This window comes from Leptosomus discolor, chromosome 8 (genome assembly GCF_034619465.1).
Source record: "Leptosomus discolor isolate bLepDis1 chromosome 8, bLepDis1.hap2, whole genome shotgun sequence".
NCBI lineage: Eukaryota > Metazoa > Chordata > Aves > Leptosomiformes > Leptosomidae > Leptosomus > Leptosomus discolor.
In genome coordinates this window covers 18,823,147-18,839,085 of record NC_141398.1, presented here as the reverse complement: position 1 = coordinate 18,839,085, position 15,939 = coordinate 18,823,147, and the positions used below count along the sequence as shown (strand labels likewise).

Below are 15,939 nucleotides of genomic sequence, written 5' to 3'. Positions count from 1 at the left end.
TTCTTTTAAGTCACTTAAAAGGAAAATGAACAGTTCTAGTAACCAAACTAGCTCATTAAAAATAAAAGAAATGCTTTCAAATCTGGACATGTACTTCCTGTAAGAAATACTGATGCTGAAGTTCCATACACGCGCATTTGCTGCGTGGGCTACTTGCTGGTTGGTATTACTGACTGAAACACTTCTTATTCCCCTTCTGCTAAGTTCAAATTGTACAAACACATTTTGGTTAGCTACAAAGGGCTACTACCATCAAGACTTCTCCTTTTGTCTCTGCTCAGGACTGCCTACCAGAAGTCATGTCTATGTAACAGACCAGCTTAAGTTGCACGGCACTGCTAGGTATGGCAGCTGGAGCCCTGCCATGACCCAACACTCTGCTGCTTCTGGAAGCAGGAAAGGCACACGGGCACTGAAGGCACTCGTCTGGATTTCAAACATTAGCATTTAACATAAAAAACTTACATACCTTCACATCTTCCTTTATTAGATTAAAGCAAAATTAGGCAACCTCTGCAATTCCTCTGCCCTACACCTAACAGGAAAGCAAAATCAGAAATGGGCATTTTCTGTCTCTCTCTGAGCCTGGATTTCACATGCTGCATTTTTGTAAATTATAAACACAGATTTGTTACTAAACAGAGTTAAGTATATTTGGAGGCTAGCTTTTCCACAGGGAGAAGAGAAAGAAGGGAGCAGAATGGACAGGGGTTAAAACTCAGAAACACCAGGAAAAATTTACTGCCAAACAATTCCGCAAATGTGAGTGTTTCTACATTGTAATTAACATTTTTTGTATCTACTCTGAGTTTTAAATGTAGATTCATCCAGCCCTGAAACAGATAAGACACTTCCGTTTGGGTAACACAGTATATGTTTTACATCCATTTAAAAGAAAGTTAGCTCTGAACCAAAAAAGTTAACATGGTCACACAGTTCACAAAATTGACAAGGGTATACTTCCTACAAATTACATCATCACCACTTACTAGAACTGTGAAAATGCAGAATTACAGTGGCTATTTTTAGATATGTTTTAGATACTTCAGAAAGTAACTACACTCAGTTAAGACAATGATTCTCCTTTAGGACAGCAACTAAAATTTAGATGCAAGAAAATTTTTTTAATTGACACAGAATTTTTGCACATTGTCTTTCCCCAGTTAGTTCCTCCTGAACAAAGCATGCTGTCATGGTTGAAGTTTTAGACTGGTAATAACGTTACCTTCCTGAAGCACTCAAAAAGACCTAAACAAACTCTATATCCTAATACGCACGCCTCTTGCTGACAAAAATAGGAGGTTAGTATTCTTAAGAACTTAAACTTCTTCAAAAGGCAATCCTGTCTTTCAAAAGCTCAGACAAAACAGTGCTATTTCCTTCTGCAATTTAGAATGGCATTTTGCTTTATAAAAATAATACAATGCTTCTACGTGAAAGATGAGACTGTCAAAATAGACAAAAAACTTATTTTCAAATAAAAATTGTTACAGAAATGTAAATGCTTGTCATCACCCCAACAACTTCAATAACAGAGTAAGGCTTTGTTATTCCAGAAACAGCAAAAGAAGATAGCAAAATACTACTGCTATTAATCTCAGCATAGTCTTATGAAGATGATGTGAGCAAGCACTGGATCCCACAGCTTGGCCTTTCACTTAAGCAAGCAACCAAGGCACAAAGAGAACACAGCACGTACCTCCAGGGTACCATCTGTAAGCACCTTCTCTTTAGATGTTACTCTGGGCCTGTAACCAGAAAGTCAGTGGTTTCCAAACCGATTCTGGTACGATTGCATTTAGTCCTGCTACATCTTTAGGATGAAAGGATGAACACACCTAAGCCTGTTCTACCAAATCAACCAGTATTTAGAGTGCATGTATTTTGTCAACCCTGAGGCAATGAGAAAAGTTAGCAAAAACCACGCTAGGATGGACCAATGACCAAGTCAGGCCATGATAAATAGACTCTCTAACACAGATTAGCTACTGACATAAAAATTTTAAGATATGTGGTTAACAATTTGGTGGTTTTCACCAATCAAGCTTTTCTGTTTAATACTGCCTAAAGCATACTTCAATCCATTCAACCAGTCTTCAGTCTTCTGGGTTTTTCTTGTTTCTTCTAATAAACCCTTTCACTTAATCTACTTTTCTGCTAGCAAGCCCTGCTTTCTTTCTCATTCTCTTTCAGGATCTTTTTCCTCACTAGAAATTCCCCACGTATAACATTTCTAAGAATCACCTCCTATTGTAAGAGGAAGAGCAACAGCTTGAACTTAGACCTTGGTGACCCCGTTTACTTCCATGTCCCTTAAGCTTTTCTGTAGAAAGCAAGAGATGAACATACTGCTTTACTGGTCCCCCTTTCTGGGTGGCTTCCCTAGCAGCTTTCCTTCCTTCAGAATATTTGTAGGTTCTTAGATGCAGCTGCACTTCCCTAGACTCTGTTTTTAAGGAATCTCCATATCACTGATACTTTAAAGCTTATATTAACAAATGAACATATGCCTAATAAAGCTATGATCACACCCAGCACGGTGCAACAAGAATAGCGCTGTTCATGATCAGAAATACTTTTCACAATTCCATTCCATTTTTCACATGGAATTAATATATTTTGGGGCAAAATCTTAAGCATTTCTGATATCCCCACAGACAGTAAGGGAAGTCCAAGACTCCAGGAAACACTTATAACATCCACGCTTGCAATTCTAACTTTTAGAGTAGTATCACAGGATAACTGAAGCTGAGAGGGGTCTCAAAAATCCATATAGTCCAACCTTCTGCTCAGAAGGATGGGTCAGTTATGAGACCAGACCAGATTACTTGGGGCTTTGGCCAACCTCTTTTACACAGTTTGCTCTAAGAATTCCATCACTTATTTGTGTAACTTCCATGTCAGAGAATGATGAATTTCAGTTCAGTAGCTGTCCCAGATAGAGAAAAATATCTTGCTATTTTGTACTCAACTCAAAGCTAGGAGAAAACACAAGCCTATCCTAAATTGAAACTATACCTGTACCAGTGAATAGGCACTCAAAATAGTAGCAAAACATTGCATAATGAAGCAGTGATTTGAAACCAATGCCAACAACTTAAGAGACAGCAAAGACATCTGCTTAAAAGCTTCTGTTAGAGTTGTATTAAAAGTGATGCAACGTTTCTGGTTTAGCATGCATAACAGACTAGCATTTTACTGTTTGATGGCAGGAAAAGTGAAATGAAGTCAATGATACACGGACTTTCAGCAGTCTCCTCACAAAAACAGAATTGGAGGAAGTCAGTGGAACACTAAATACCGCTAATTCCAGCTGCAGGCAGTGATGACAACAGATGATGTGATATAATGTGATGATGTCCTGAAAGGTGCACAAGAACATAGGCTCTAGCCTGCTCCTCAACAATTCTCTCCTCTCCACTAAACACAAAACACATAAATACTCCTCCCAGTACCAAGCTTAAGAATATGAGACACAGCAGCAGAAGTGCCAGAAAACTAGAGTCAGAAAAAGAAGAGAAGACCTTACGGATATTGTCAGTAATAGACAGTTCTGTGACAGAAGGAAAATGCATAAGGTAAAATTACCCAGATCGTCCTTGGAAATGAACAGTCACCCCAACTGCAGAAAAATATACACCAACAGCTCCTTGTCATCTGTCACGAACAAGGCAGTTACCACACAGCTATGACAACTCCGTGTCTCTAAGAGCACTCTCCTGCCTAAACAGGTGTCCCTAGCCTCACCATCCCTGTCCCTCACCACCCTGCCAAGCTACCTATTGAAATAGAAGACAAATCTTTTGGGTTGCTCTCAGGTGCTCTTTGGAGCACCAGCTCTGAAGATTTACTTAATCCAAAGCAAAATATGGGTAACAGACACCCTCAAGAAGTGATTCTCAACACTGAAGTGACTTTTTCAACAGTTTGTTGCACCTGAAGAGGGACAGTTAAGGAAAATAAACACCACCCCAGGATGTTTTTCTTCAATTGTAACATACGAACAACATTTGCAGGATATGGTTTTAGTTTGTACTCTGTTCTACTTCAATACCTTGGTTAGAAAAAGAAACTGCTGTCAGAGAAAGGCTAATTGCAAGCAAAATAACAACTCTCTTGGGAAATCTAAAGCCCTCAGAACTGCTGGTTTATATCCACCTTTTACCTCCCAAAAATCAGCTGTGCAAATACATCTGTTCTGAAGGAAAGACTTTTTTTTTTTTTTTTTTTTTAAACGCACTGATTTCCTTTCCAAATACAATATATAAGAGAAATATATTTGGCAGCTATCTGGGACCAAAAGTACATTCGAGCCAGTATTATAAAAAGTCTTCTTCTCAGCTATAATACTGAGCTCCCAAGCAGGGCAAAAAGCTTTCATTACCTATGAACAAAAAGTCCAGAGATAAATTAACTATATGCTTATTCCCACAAACAGAGTCACCATGGGAAATACAGATATATCTGATAGGTCTTCCTGGGCTGGGTTATGATAAAAGAATAGCGCAGGAGTTAAAGGCAGCTTTATGCAGAAATCAATCCTATGGTGTTTCAGAGCACCTATGAATAACGTAGAGAACTCTTCCAGAAATTCAAATTGTGAGATCCATTTGATCTTACCTAGTTTAGGACCGCACAAGGAACTAATTCATACAGACTTTACTGTTTATTCAAGGCTGAACTAGAATTTGGCTATTAACTCTGACCATCTGATATAGTTTGGTTATAAAGCTCAATGCAAATTACGAACTCATGGACCACAGTCAATTGCTGACATTTTATTTAAATTTACTTATGCTCAAATCACATTTTTAACTATGAACTCAAATAAAACCACAAGGTGGGAAAGTCAGGATAGAGAATTGTTGTTTCACTTTATACTGCAGCTATTTTGTTTACCTGGACTAAAGCATGAGAACATGTTTGAAAAGCCACACATACCCACAAAACCTGAATTCAAACTATCTTTCTTTGCCACTATTAGACTAGTAATGATTTTTGGCAAAATATTTGTGATTACATGGAAATTTATGATTTACTAGGCTTTAAAAGAACTGGTAATTGTGAAGTTGAACTTCAGCTATTAAAATGCCTGCACCTCTGTTCAAGCTCAAGTCTGCCTGATAAGTTGAACAGACACTGCAGCACAGCTTTTACAATTTTTGCTAATTTAGACCAACAAGTGTGAAATCCAACTGACTGCTCCACTTTGCCTCCTGTGAGCTCCTCATAAGGCTTTGTATCAGTTTGTTATTTGGATGGGCAGCCTGTTATTAGGAAATTTAATGAAGAGGCGATTGATTCATCAAGAAACAGAATTTTTAGATTAACATTTAGTGTCTTGTACAACCCGAACATAGCCCTCTATAGCACCTCCTGCGTGCAATTGCATCTGGCTGTGTAGCAGCAGCAGATCCCTTTCTGTGTGGTGCCCTGGAAACTACAGCCCCCACCTTTTGCCACGTGGCCCCAAGGCACAGCAAGCACCGTACTCATTGTTAGGGGTTACTTTCCCTGCTGACCTGGGCTGTAACTCATTTCCTGCAGCTGCAAACCCTGTCAGACAGTCACACAGGCAGCACTTTGGCTCTGAGCCACGGGTGGAGATCCTTTTTCCTCATACGGAGCCTGTGATTTGCTTGCTTGCAGTCTCAAAACAGCAAACCCTCCCCTGCTACAGCCTCCCTCTGCTTGCAAGCAAACAATTGCTGCCCAAGTCACCCTTCTTTTCTTCCACTACAAACAAGAAGTCCTTCAACTATTCAAACTAGATTCCCATCTTACTGGATCAAATTCTGCTGCTGTTATCCAGAGCTTCCTCTTCCTACATAAAAGTATTTGGACTCAACATGGAAACAATTTCTCAGTCACAACTTTTAAAGCTCTTGATTATATGTAATACATTTTACCTTTACTCTCTCCCCTTCCCCTTCCATCTAAAATTAATATTCTGAGTAGGTGGTCTCCAGTTGTGCAAGAGCAAGTTTACTTAACGTAACAAATTCAAGACTGTTTTGCCCCATTCTGTGGCCTCAAAAAATAGAGGACATTTCTCTAGATCACCCATGCAACTTTTCTTTTTCTTAATTGCTGAATACGAGGTCCCCATACCAATTCAGGAAGAGCTCTGTCACCTGCAACACCTGCCCTACACCACTCCTTCCCATCTTGCAGATGTAGAAAAGGGCTTACCACAGAGCTTTTTAAACAGATTTGCCAACATTTGTCTTGGAAAGCACCAGCCATTTGATCCTCCTTCTTACAGTAGACTCTTCAGAGATATAATAGTTGGAAAAAAAAAAGGAAGACTGCTGAAATAATGTTTTTCTGTTTATGACACCAGTCAGGACAGTATCCTGACAGTAAAATTAAAAGCCAGTATTCAGCATTGTAGTGGTGCGTGGTATGTCACCGTGTTACTAAGATATCATCTGCCTTTCAGATCTGAACAAACCAATACTGTGGCCAAGTTTTGAACCAAACAGATAGTAACAAGAATTCGCACTTGGACATGGTCCCAAAAAACCCCCGTAACTTAAAAGAGACATGTAAATGCAAGCCTCATGAGCAAAGGCTTATAGCCTTTGTCTCTAAACAGCAGCATCTACAGAAGAGATATCATGGACTATCACAAATTCTTCAGACTTCAGAAGTACTCCTAAGTTGGAAAAGCCACTGAACTTCTGATCTAATTAGGCAAGATATTCACAAACAATTTTAAATACCCACCAATTTTTCTGAGCTTACAAGTTCAATTTCATTATAGTGAATCCTGTCCCCTGCCCTTTACCCAAAGCTCTGCGGCTGTGTAAATGCCCTGCAAGCAAAGGAAAGAGAACTGCACATATAAAAAGATGTACCACAGAATGAAAATAAAACCTTAAAAAAAAAAAAGAGAGAGAAGCATCAAATAAACAGGAACATTCTTTCTCCCCCATGCCCAATAACATGTGGGGTATCACTGCAAAAAAAAATTGTTGCCTTATGTATTACTTGTGAAAAACATGTTCTTCCAAAGCCAGTAATTTATTTTTTGTAGAGTGCACCAACTGTTATTCAACCTCTTCACTACCCACTTGTTTTTCTTTTTTCCTCCATTATAAAAGGGATTTAAATTTTTAAAAATGTACTCATCTGTAAACTGCATGTCAAATTGATTAAGTGACCCAAATAACTTACAAAAATAGATTTGATATCCAGCAGAGCAAGCCAGCGGTCTGGAACCTGCAATCAACCCTCCCCTTATATGACTATCCACCTAGTGAATGTCTTTCTTCTGTGTAATGCTTTCCCCATACTCTTAATAAAATGTTTGTTATCTTAATTACTATAAAGAAGACACTGTAAATGCTTTTTCTTTACCCATTGATACTGATTAGATATTTAAAGTACAGACCTTAGAGGCAAGTGATTGAGGTTATTTTCAAGGCTGTCTAACATGAGAATAAAACGTTACCTTTCATGGCTGACAGATAGTATGTAGAAAGACAAGGAATGACCAAGATCAGCTGTCAGAACTAGGCTGCACTGAACATACTTGCTGTTTTAATAATCCTTCATATTACCCTACTTCAGATAACGATTTCAGATTATTTAAGGCATTAAATATCACCCAGCATTTCTGTGCTTAGTGATGAAAAGTGGTTTTACACAACTTAAGAACAAGCTGTAAATTAGAAGAGGTTTGCCATTTCAAAACTTTGATATTCCGTGGCTTTCCAGCTTGTTTAGTTGGCAAACAGTACTGAAACACTGTTGAAAATATCAAAATTGTAAGGTCCATAGATACTGAAAGGAGTGCGAAACTCTTCGCTTCAACAGGCCATTTGTATAGGCTAACCACTCAACATCCAAGCAGCTGCCCCCACCACTTCTGATGGTGATCGCCTCCCTTATTCCTTCAGAATTACATAAACACTCTCTTTCCCTGAGCCTCTCACAACAGCCTGTGATGCCAGGCATGCACAAATTCAAGACTCCTGTCTGCTGCACATGGCTTAGCCCATGAACCGTACAGAATTACTCAGACCTGATGCTCACACTACAAGCCTGACATATAACCTGTCTTTTCAGACCTTAAAACTCCAGAGGGCAATATCCTAATTTGTTGAATCATTCAAAAACTCTGAAAGCTTTGCTGGTCAAAAAAAAAAAAAAGAAAAAAACAAGGAAAAAAGAAAAAATATGTATTAAAAAGACTGAAGTTGCAGAATCAAACACCAGAAATCTAGGAAATAGAACATTTAAAAGTTGTCCACCCAAGTACATGGACTGCCTTAAAAATATGTAAAGTCATTCACTTGGTTCTTTGTTATAGGTGTAATGGTTTGGTTTTGGGGTTCTTTTTGTTGTTGTTGTTTTGGTGGTTTTTTTTGGTTTTTTTTTTTAGGAATTCATGCCTTAATCAATGCCCACAGTGAACAATTCTGAGAAGATAATCTAATTGTTTTTCCATTCTTCTGATTAGCATATTCCCCAATGCCTTATTTAAAGATCTTAATCAAATGCAGCACTTGAGAATGAATAATTGCATTGTGGGATTGTCTGAGGTACTTTTCACTCTGTGGGGAAAAATAAAATCAAAGCACTCCACTAGTTCGTCTTAATTTTTGTAATCCCTTTGTGAAATCAACACCATCAACCTCTTTCAAGCAAAAGGAAGTTGAGGTAGAGACTGAAGTCAAATGTATCCAGTGGTTACAAGTACCCAGTCTAAAGCTGTTTGGTTTTTTGACCCCCCCCTTTTTTTTTTTCCCCACCCCAGATTATTTAACATTATGTTCAAGACAGTTCACACTGACTTCAGTCAAGTCACAGTCACATGCACAGGAAACTTTACAAATCAAACATCCAGCTCCTAAAGCCTGACAACCAGCAATGTGGGAATAAACAATCAGCAGCTGCTTCTTATCAACTGGAGTTTAGATGGCACGCCATAACATCCCACAGGAAGCCTGTGGCAGAGGCAGGAACAAAAGTCACTTCTGAGGCTGCATTCAACCCTGCAAGTCATGCTTATTCTAGCAATGGCCTCCTCTTCTTCAGTCTCCATGATCAATATAATAAATTAATGCTCTTTATTTCAAAGCAACATGTTGAACAGAAACTAAAGTAACTTTACAATACTCTGCCCCATTTTCCCCCAAAAAACACTAAAGGAAAAAAAGCAATACAGGTTATGTCCACTGGTTTGATTAATAAAAGTAACCTTTCAAAGACAAAACCAGCTCTATCTCTCCCTCAGAAGTCTGACAGGCTCAGTGTTCTTCATATTACAGATATGGTCCAGTACAATCTACCTCTCCTAATATAATTCTCTGCATTCAAAGGTGAAGTCCCTTAGCTGCAAAGGAAATTTGATTTATCAATTCTATGAGTGTTGTTAAAAAAAAAAACAAACCCTGTTGACATTTCTATGATTTCACCCCCTAGTCAAAGGAAGAAATGTTTCAGAGATACCTAACTCTGCCTAACTACATTTTCCAATTTTATTATCAGAACAACTGCAAACTTTCTTTATCGAAATTGTTACAGGACACAAGGGGATGAAAAAGCATTCCAACCATACAGAGCTCAGACCTTCAGACATCCCCCCCCTTCACCCTGCATTCAGGAAGTTCCTGCTGTGCATGCTCCTAATGTAAGAAACACAAACTCTCCCCTCTTTTAGCCAAGCATATTTACACGGTGTCTGAAACAACTAGGAAAAATTGTAATTTGATAGCTGGGATGGACTGAATAATTGAAAAATTTGTGGTTATATTTATGTAAAACTCTCCAAAACCAGAATTTTGTGTTTTGGAAAACAAGTTTTCCCCAACACCACTTTCCTGCTAATCTTGTTACTTGCAGTAATGACCTTTTTGAAATGCATCTTTTCCCCCCCAAAATTTTTTTTAAATTCACATTGCTTTCTATTCAAAGGCTGCAAACTCAAGTAGTTTCAAATGAAGCAAGCAAGCATTTTCTCTAATACAAACTACTCTGTGAGCCTGGGGAGTTTACAGAGCCAAAAGACTAAAGCACACAAAAACCTTAAAAAGTTTCAAAAAGTTATCAGATTTTTTTTGCACCCTTCAGGGCCACATTCTTTCATGCATCTGAAAAAACAAAGTAAGATTTCAGAGCTGCTCTGGGAAAAAGGGATGAGTGTGCCACTGCTACTCTGGAAAACTCAGTTAAGTAAAATACAGAAGTCCAAATAATCAATTCCTGTACCAGGGCATATGGATGCGTGTATTTACCTTTTCCATTGCTGAACCTGATGTTGTCATGACTTCTTACTGCAGGGTTTCTCAGGAACCATTGACAATGCATGCTGGAGATTTTTTTCCCTCCCCCCTTTCAGCACACGACAGATACAGATTTTCCTATCATCGCAGCTTGATCTAACATGATACATAACTCTGTTCACCAAGATGTAATTTGCTTCAATCTCTTCCCTGTCTTCAGCCACCTTTTCACTTAACACTGAGAATTGCAAACTGCTTCTTTTGGAACAGACAGCGTGGCTGCAGGTTGCTAAAAGCATTCTGTTTTATCTAATTAAAACCTAGAAACCAAAACAGCACAAGAACAACAAAGTTCCCATTTACACAGTACTCCCCATTACCCCAAACTAGTGCTACTGACAACTAGACTTTGTTTCTTACCTTTGTGGTTAAAAATCCCCTCCATCTCCATACTACTGCGAGAGTGGGCGATGCAGAGGGACCCGCAGGGGACCAGGCCTTCTGCAGCTGGGGACCGATCTGTGGTTCGAACCAGACACCAGTCGGGCTTGTCATGGGGCCTCTCCAGGACCTCCACTGTCTGCCCACGGCGGATTGTCAGCTCATTACTGTTGCAGGCGGTGAAATCGTGGATTACCACCGTCAGCTCGCACCCACCAGACAACTGTGAGGGGAAAAACAAGAAGCCAGATGAACGCTCGTTATCAAACCATCCGTCACGGACCGTTACCTATTTAGGATTCCTGGCAGGATTCGTATTTTGGATGAGACAGCAAGCTTCTGGGACGTTCCACATCAAGAAGAGATCATTTCAAAATCAGGCAGTTCTGGAGTTTTAGAACAGATTTCTAACTCTGCTTGTCTCTGCCTATGTTCAAAGCACACCAGTTGTGACAGTGCTGGGCGGAGGATTTAAGCAGTTTTTCTTGCTAGACTACTCCTTATCCCGAAAGCTGAAGTAGCAGTTGCTTCAGAATATATTTTCTGTGATAACAGGCACCAAAAAGCCAGGTATTACTAAATACAATCACTCATGAGCTGTGTTATCTTGAAAATTCAAGGCAGAAAAAAGGACCTTTTTCAAATGAGCTTACTTGCCATAGTCCCATCCCACTCAGTTTTCATACATGGATCACAAAATCAGCTAGGATGCATCATACATGATTACAAAAATCAGCATAAAGTTCTTCACATAAAATTCCCAAATACCTGGGAATAACTATTTGATAAAAATCCACACAGGTTTATAACTTTCACATTTTTGCTGATTCCCCAAATAAAACCACACAAACTTAAATTAAAAGCATGGGAGTGCAGGGTTTTCCTCCCTCTCTTTGAAACACTTCATTAGAATTACTTTGCCTAAGCTTAAGTTTCTTCTCTTTGATTGTTTCATCTGCTTTGATGTGAAATGAAAATTATCATCAGAACTTTGCAAAGTTCCCAAGATTGCTCAGCACCAGAGCACCCATCCAACTTAAGCAAACAGCTTGGGAATTCCTTCTACTTCCATATGGCAATGGTGTTCCAGGCTACTTCAGCTTTTCATTTGTGAACATCTGTATACCTCAGGCTGCCTCAGTGCAACATTCGTATCGGATCTCAGCTGGTTTGCAATTTCTGTGAATTCAGTAATTTTGGACCAAGCCCATAAACTCCTTCAATTCAGCAACGTAATCCTGCAATGCTCGATGCTGACAAAGGAGGACAAACACCCTGTGAGAATCCCAACTGCAGCAAATAATAGAAGCATGTGCTACACCAACATACTGCACGGTTCCTGCCACATTATTTTTGACTATTACATTTAGGCAGTTACATGGCTGCCAGCCACATCCCATGAGCTTTAGGAAAAGGAGATAAGAAACTGCATTGTTACTTATTAGTTTTCATTACAAGCCTTGAAATGAAGCACCAGAGAGAAACTTTTCTAGGATAACACTATTTATTATCTAGCAAGAATTTTAGAGCAATGACAAAACCAGCAAAACCTCAGACTCAAAGGCTAATTCAAATCCTCTCTTCCTCAAGCCTGCAACAAACGACAGGACATAACTCCTAGCAGCTGGTCTGCAGTAACTCCAGAGCTTTCCCATGGTATCTCTGCTAATCTCACCAACTATCCTTGCTTGTGTGTGCATATGAAGAAGAAAAAGTTTTCTTGGGGGAATGCAGGGGCCAAGAAGGGCAGGAAACCCTTATGCATCTAGTGTTTAAGGAAGATAAATCAGGTTGCACCCATTTAGATCCAGGCTAAAAATTAATCACATTGCTTATACTACATCTCTCCAGACAGCCTCAATACCCAAATTACAGAGAGGGTGTACATCTTCAAAACATTCTACCTCCTCCCTCATTAAAAAGTTTCCTGTTCCCTTACACTCTTTTCTCCATATTATATTAGTTTTTAGTCCATGCAAAACTATGCCAAAGGGGAAAAAGTAAAGAGGTTTCCCTCATTTTCTGGTATTGATTTATGTTACAGCCTTCTTCACACAAACTCAGAAACAATTGAAACCATCTGTATGCCTGATGGGGACTAACAAAAAAGCTGATGAAGTATGACTTCACAAGGTGTCCAATGTAGACCAAATTTTTCTCAGGAGAGTCCATATCCCAGTCAGTGCCAGCACCAAGACAGTAACAAGTTGACACTTTCCAGAAACTGCACTTAGGCTTTCTATTTTCTCCTAAATACCTACAAGAGCATAGCTTTGGTGCTCTGCTTGCTGTCCTGACCCTTCACTTCCTACAAATAGAGATTAAAATATACTTTGTGATTGGTGCAATGGCCACATGGTTTTGGCTTTAATATAGTTGTTCTTTCTTCTCTTTCCCCTAATAAAAAAAAAAATCTCAGATTTTATATTCACTAAGTATTTTATATAGTATTAAGCTAAAGGAAAAAGCAAACAAAGGCCGTCAGTGGCTATGTCAGAAACTATTAAAGTACAAAAAAAATCCTAGTCTTTCAGGCTGTGTGGGAATCAGATATCCTGCCTGGTCAGTATTCCACTGAAATTCAATATTCAATCACAGCTCAGTACAGCATGTAAGACACTTCCTGCATGCAATTCTTAGTTCCACACCATCTTCAAACAAGCACTGTTAGATGCAACTTGGTGCAGGACTTCTCCACTACTGCCTAACACACCAAAACCAGCGGTGTTCTCTACCCAACACACATCTACGTCGTTATAGAGAACTGACCAAAAAAACACATACTGATTTTCCCCTCCTTTGGGATAACAACGCTTCTTTCTCCCTGTGACAGTAATGGTTAGGAAATGCTGCTTTCCTCTTTGTTTCATTGCTTGTTTTCTCTCCATAACACACTTTCTGAAAGCAGTTTCATCTTTCGCACTGATTAAATGCAGTTGGACAGCAAGGAGTGTCTGTGATTAAGCGCATTGCTCAACAGCTGTTGTTGGACAGCTTTGGCAAGGCTCTCTAGGCTAGCTGGAGGGAAGAGCACGAGGCACAGCAGAACCAGGAGACTAACTTGCACTGAAGAGAAGAGAGTTACAAACCATCTAAATCCAAATTTAGGAACAAGGGCTTTATATACTTTATCCACCCTTCTCAAGAAACCCTTTATATAAACTGAATTAATCATGCATCATAAAAATAAATGAGGCTATGTCTGAAACATGGAAACTGGAGAGACGAGATGAGAAACAAAAGCCAGACAGAAATAGAACCGCAGATTAAAAAAGGCGCAAGGTTTAATTAAACAGCTTATCATGGGACATAGTGTCTTGCTGTTGCTGAAATTAATGTTAACCATCTATGTTCATCTCTCTGGGGCCTTTTAATCACTGTTGCTTGTAGAGAGAAAAAAAAAATCCACCCAAAACAAAACCTTAACACACACTCACTGGCTGGGCTGCATACATTCTTAGTGTAGGTTTGCTGAAGTCAGAGACACCACAGCAGGAGTTCATCTGCCACCAGTATCTGGGAAGATCACCACTGACAAGAGTTTTGCCACGTACAAGCCTTTACATCAGACCATAAAACCTCCTCTCAGGACTGCAAATTAAATTTACTGTCCCATGGTAATTTTACATTAAGGAGAAGGGAAAGGAAAGAGAGCAGCTAATAAGATTTCTCAATTATTTCAAACATGAAAATCTTTAATCCCCTTTAAAAATGGAAACAAGTGCACTGTGGGAGAAAAGAAATGGGAGACACACAAAAGTTCTGTCTCAAACAAAGCATACTTTGCTTTGACCAGGTAGCTGCCCAGGCTTGATTTCTGATTCTGAAAACAGGCATATACTCAGAGCCATGTTTGGTTTTTTACTAGCATTTTTTCTATTGATGGAAGCCTTTTCTCTTCTGCAGTCTCAGCTGGCAGTACTAAATACGTGGTTCTCTCCTGCTGCTTCAGTCCTTTTTCTGTGTTCCAAAGTACTACACACAAGCTTAAAGAAGCATGAGAATGAAATACAGCTTCACATAGACAGCACTACAAAGTGTTACCAGCTGGGCACAAAAGACAGTTTCTTAAAAATAAAATATTGCTCCACTGACCACCCACAGCAGCCAGCATGATTCCTACTATTTAGGATAACACCCTATGACAGCTGCTCTTCTGAAAGCCTCTCATCTTCTCAGCTACCAAAATAGTAGTTTGGATTATTTCATGTTTCTACCAGATCACTTAATACAACCATGAAAAGACCTATCAGACCTACATTGTTTCCTTCAGCCACCCTGTTTCATTTCCTATGCATTGGATCAAGTTCAAAAGATGATGTTAAAATCAAATCAAGCTCTGACGCTAGGAACTGTTGAAAGGTGGAATGAATGGGACAAGTGTTATCTCTTATTTGTTAGCCACCTAAAATGCTGGCTACTCAGCTCCGGAAGGTAAATGGAAGGAATGCTGTGAAAGGTGAAGGGCAAAATATTTACTGAGAAGGGTACAATAAGAGCACTCATTCAGAAAACTGAGATGCTTTGATGGAGTAGAAATCTCCCCCTGAAAAAATTTTATATTTCACTCTGTACTCCATTATGCCTTCCAAATACTTCAGGATGTGCCAGTGCTATGGATGTATTTAGCATGTCTTGCAATATGAAGATACACCCCACAATAGTAAAAAGTGGCTGGAAAGGGATCTTAAGTTACCTAGTCCACTTCTTTCTCCTCCTCTAGAGCATGATCAACTACATCTATGTGAATCATGATTAACATTTATCCAAACTGTTCTCAAAGATTTCCAGTTATGGAGATTCCCCACCCTTCATAATTACTCTGCTCTAGGGCTTCACATTTTCATACCCATTAAAAAAATATTATTGTAATCTTTTATTAAAGATAAGTCCTTTGATTTCATCCCATCCACTGAAAATAGGGTAACAGACTATTCTGTAACTCTTGTGTAGTAGCTTTTTACACACTTGAAGACCTGAAGTTCTTCCTCCTGCCTTTTTTGTTTAGACTCATTAGTCCCAACTCTTTATCTTGCCTTGTAAGTCATGTTTGGTAGACCTCTTGTCTCATCAGTAGTTTTCTTCTTTGCCCTGGAACTCTTCCAACGGACCACTAATTTGCTAAAATTCTGTACTCAAAACTGGATATGGTATCTAACAAAGGCCCTACGAATGCTAGGTAAAGAATGAGGACTTTGTGTCCTGTGGCTCAGCATCCTATTTCTACAAGCTAATATAGGGCTGCTTCCCTCCCCAGCCCATAACT

The 15,939-nt window shown here is 39.2% G+C and overlaps 1 protein-coding gene across 1 annotated transcript in view; it reads right to left on the bottom strand.

Moving 5' to 3' along the window:
- Nucleotides 1-15,939, bottom strand: part of TRIO (trio Rho guanine nucleotide exchange factor) — a 247,376-nt gene that overhangs the window by 56,235 nt on the left and 175,202 nt on the right. The window contains exon 34 of the mRNA XM_086468999.1: nt 10,653-10,896. Within this exon, the coding sequence (XP_086325125.1) occupies nt 10,653-10,896 (244 nt within the window). The remainder of the gene's footprint in view (nt 1-10,652; nt 10,897-15,939) is intronic.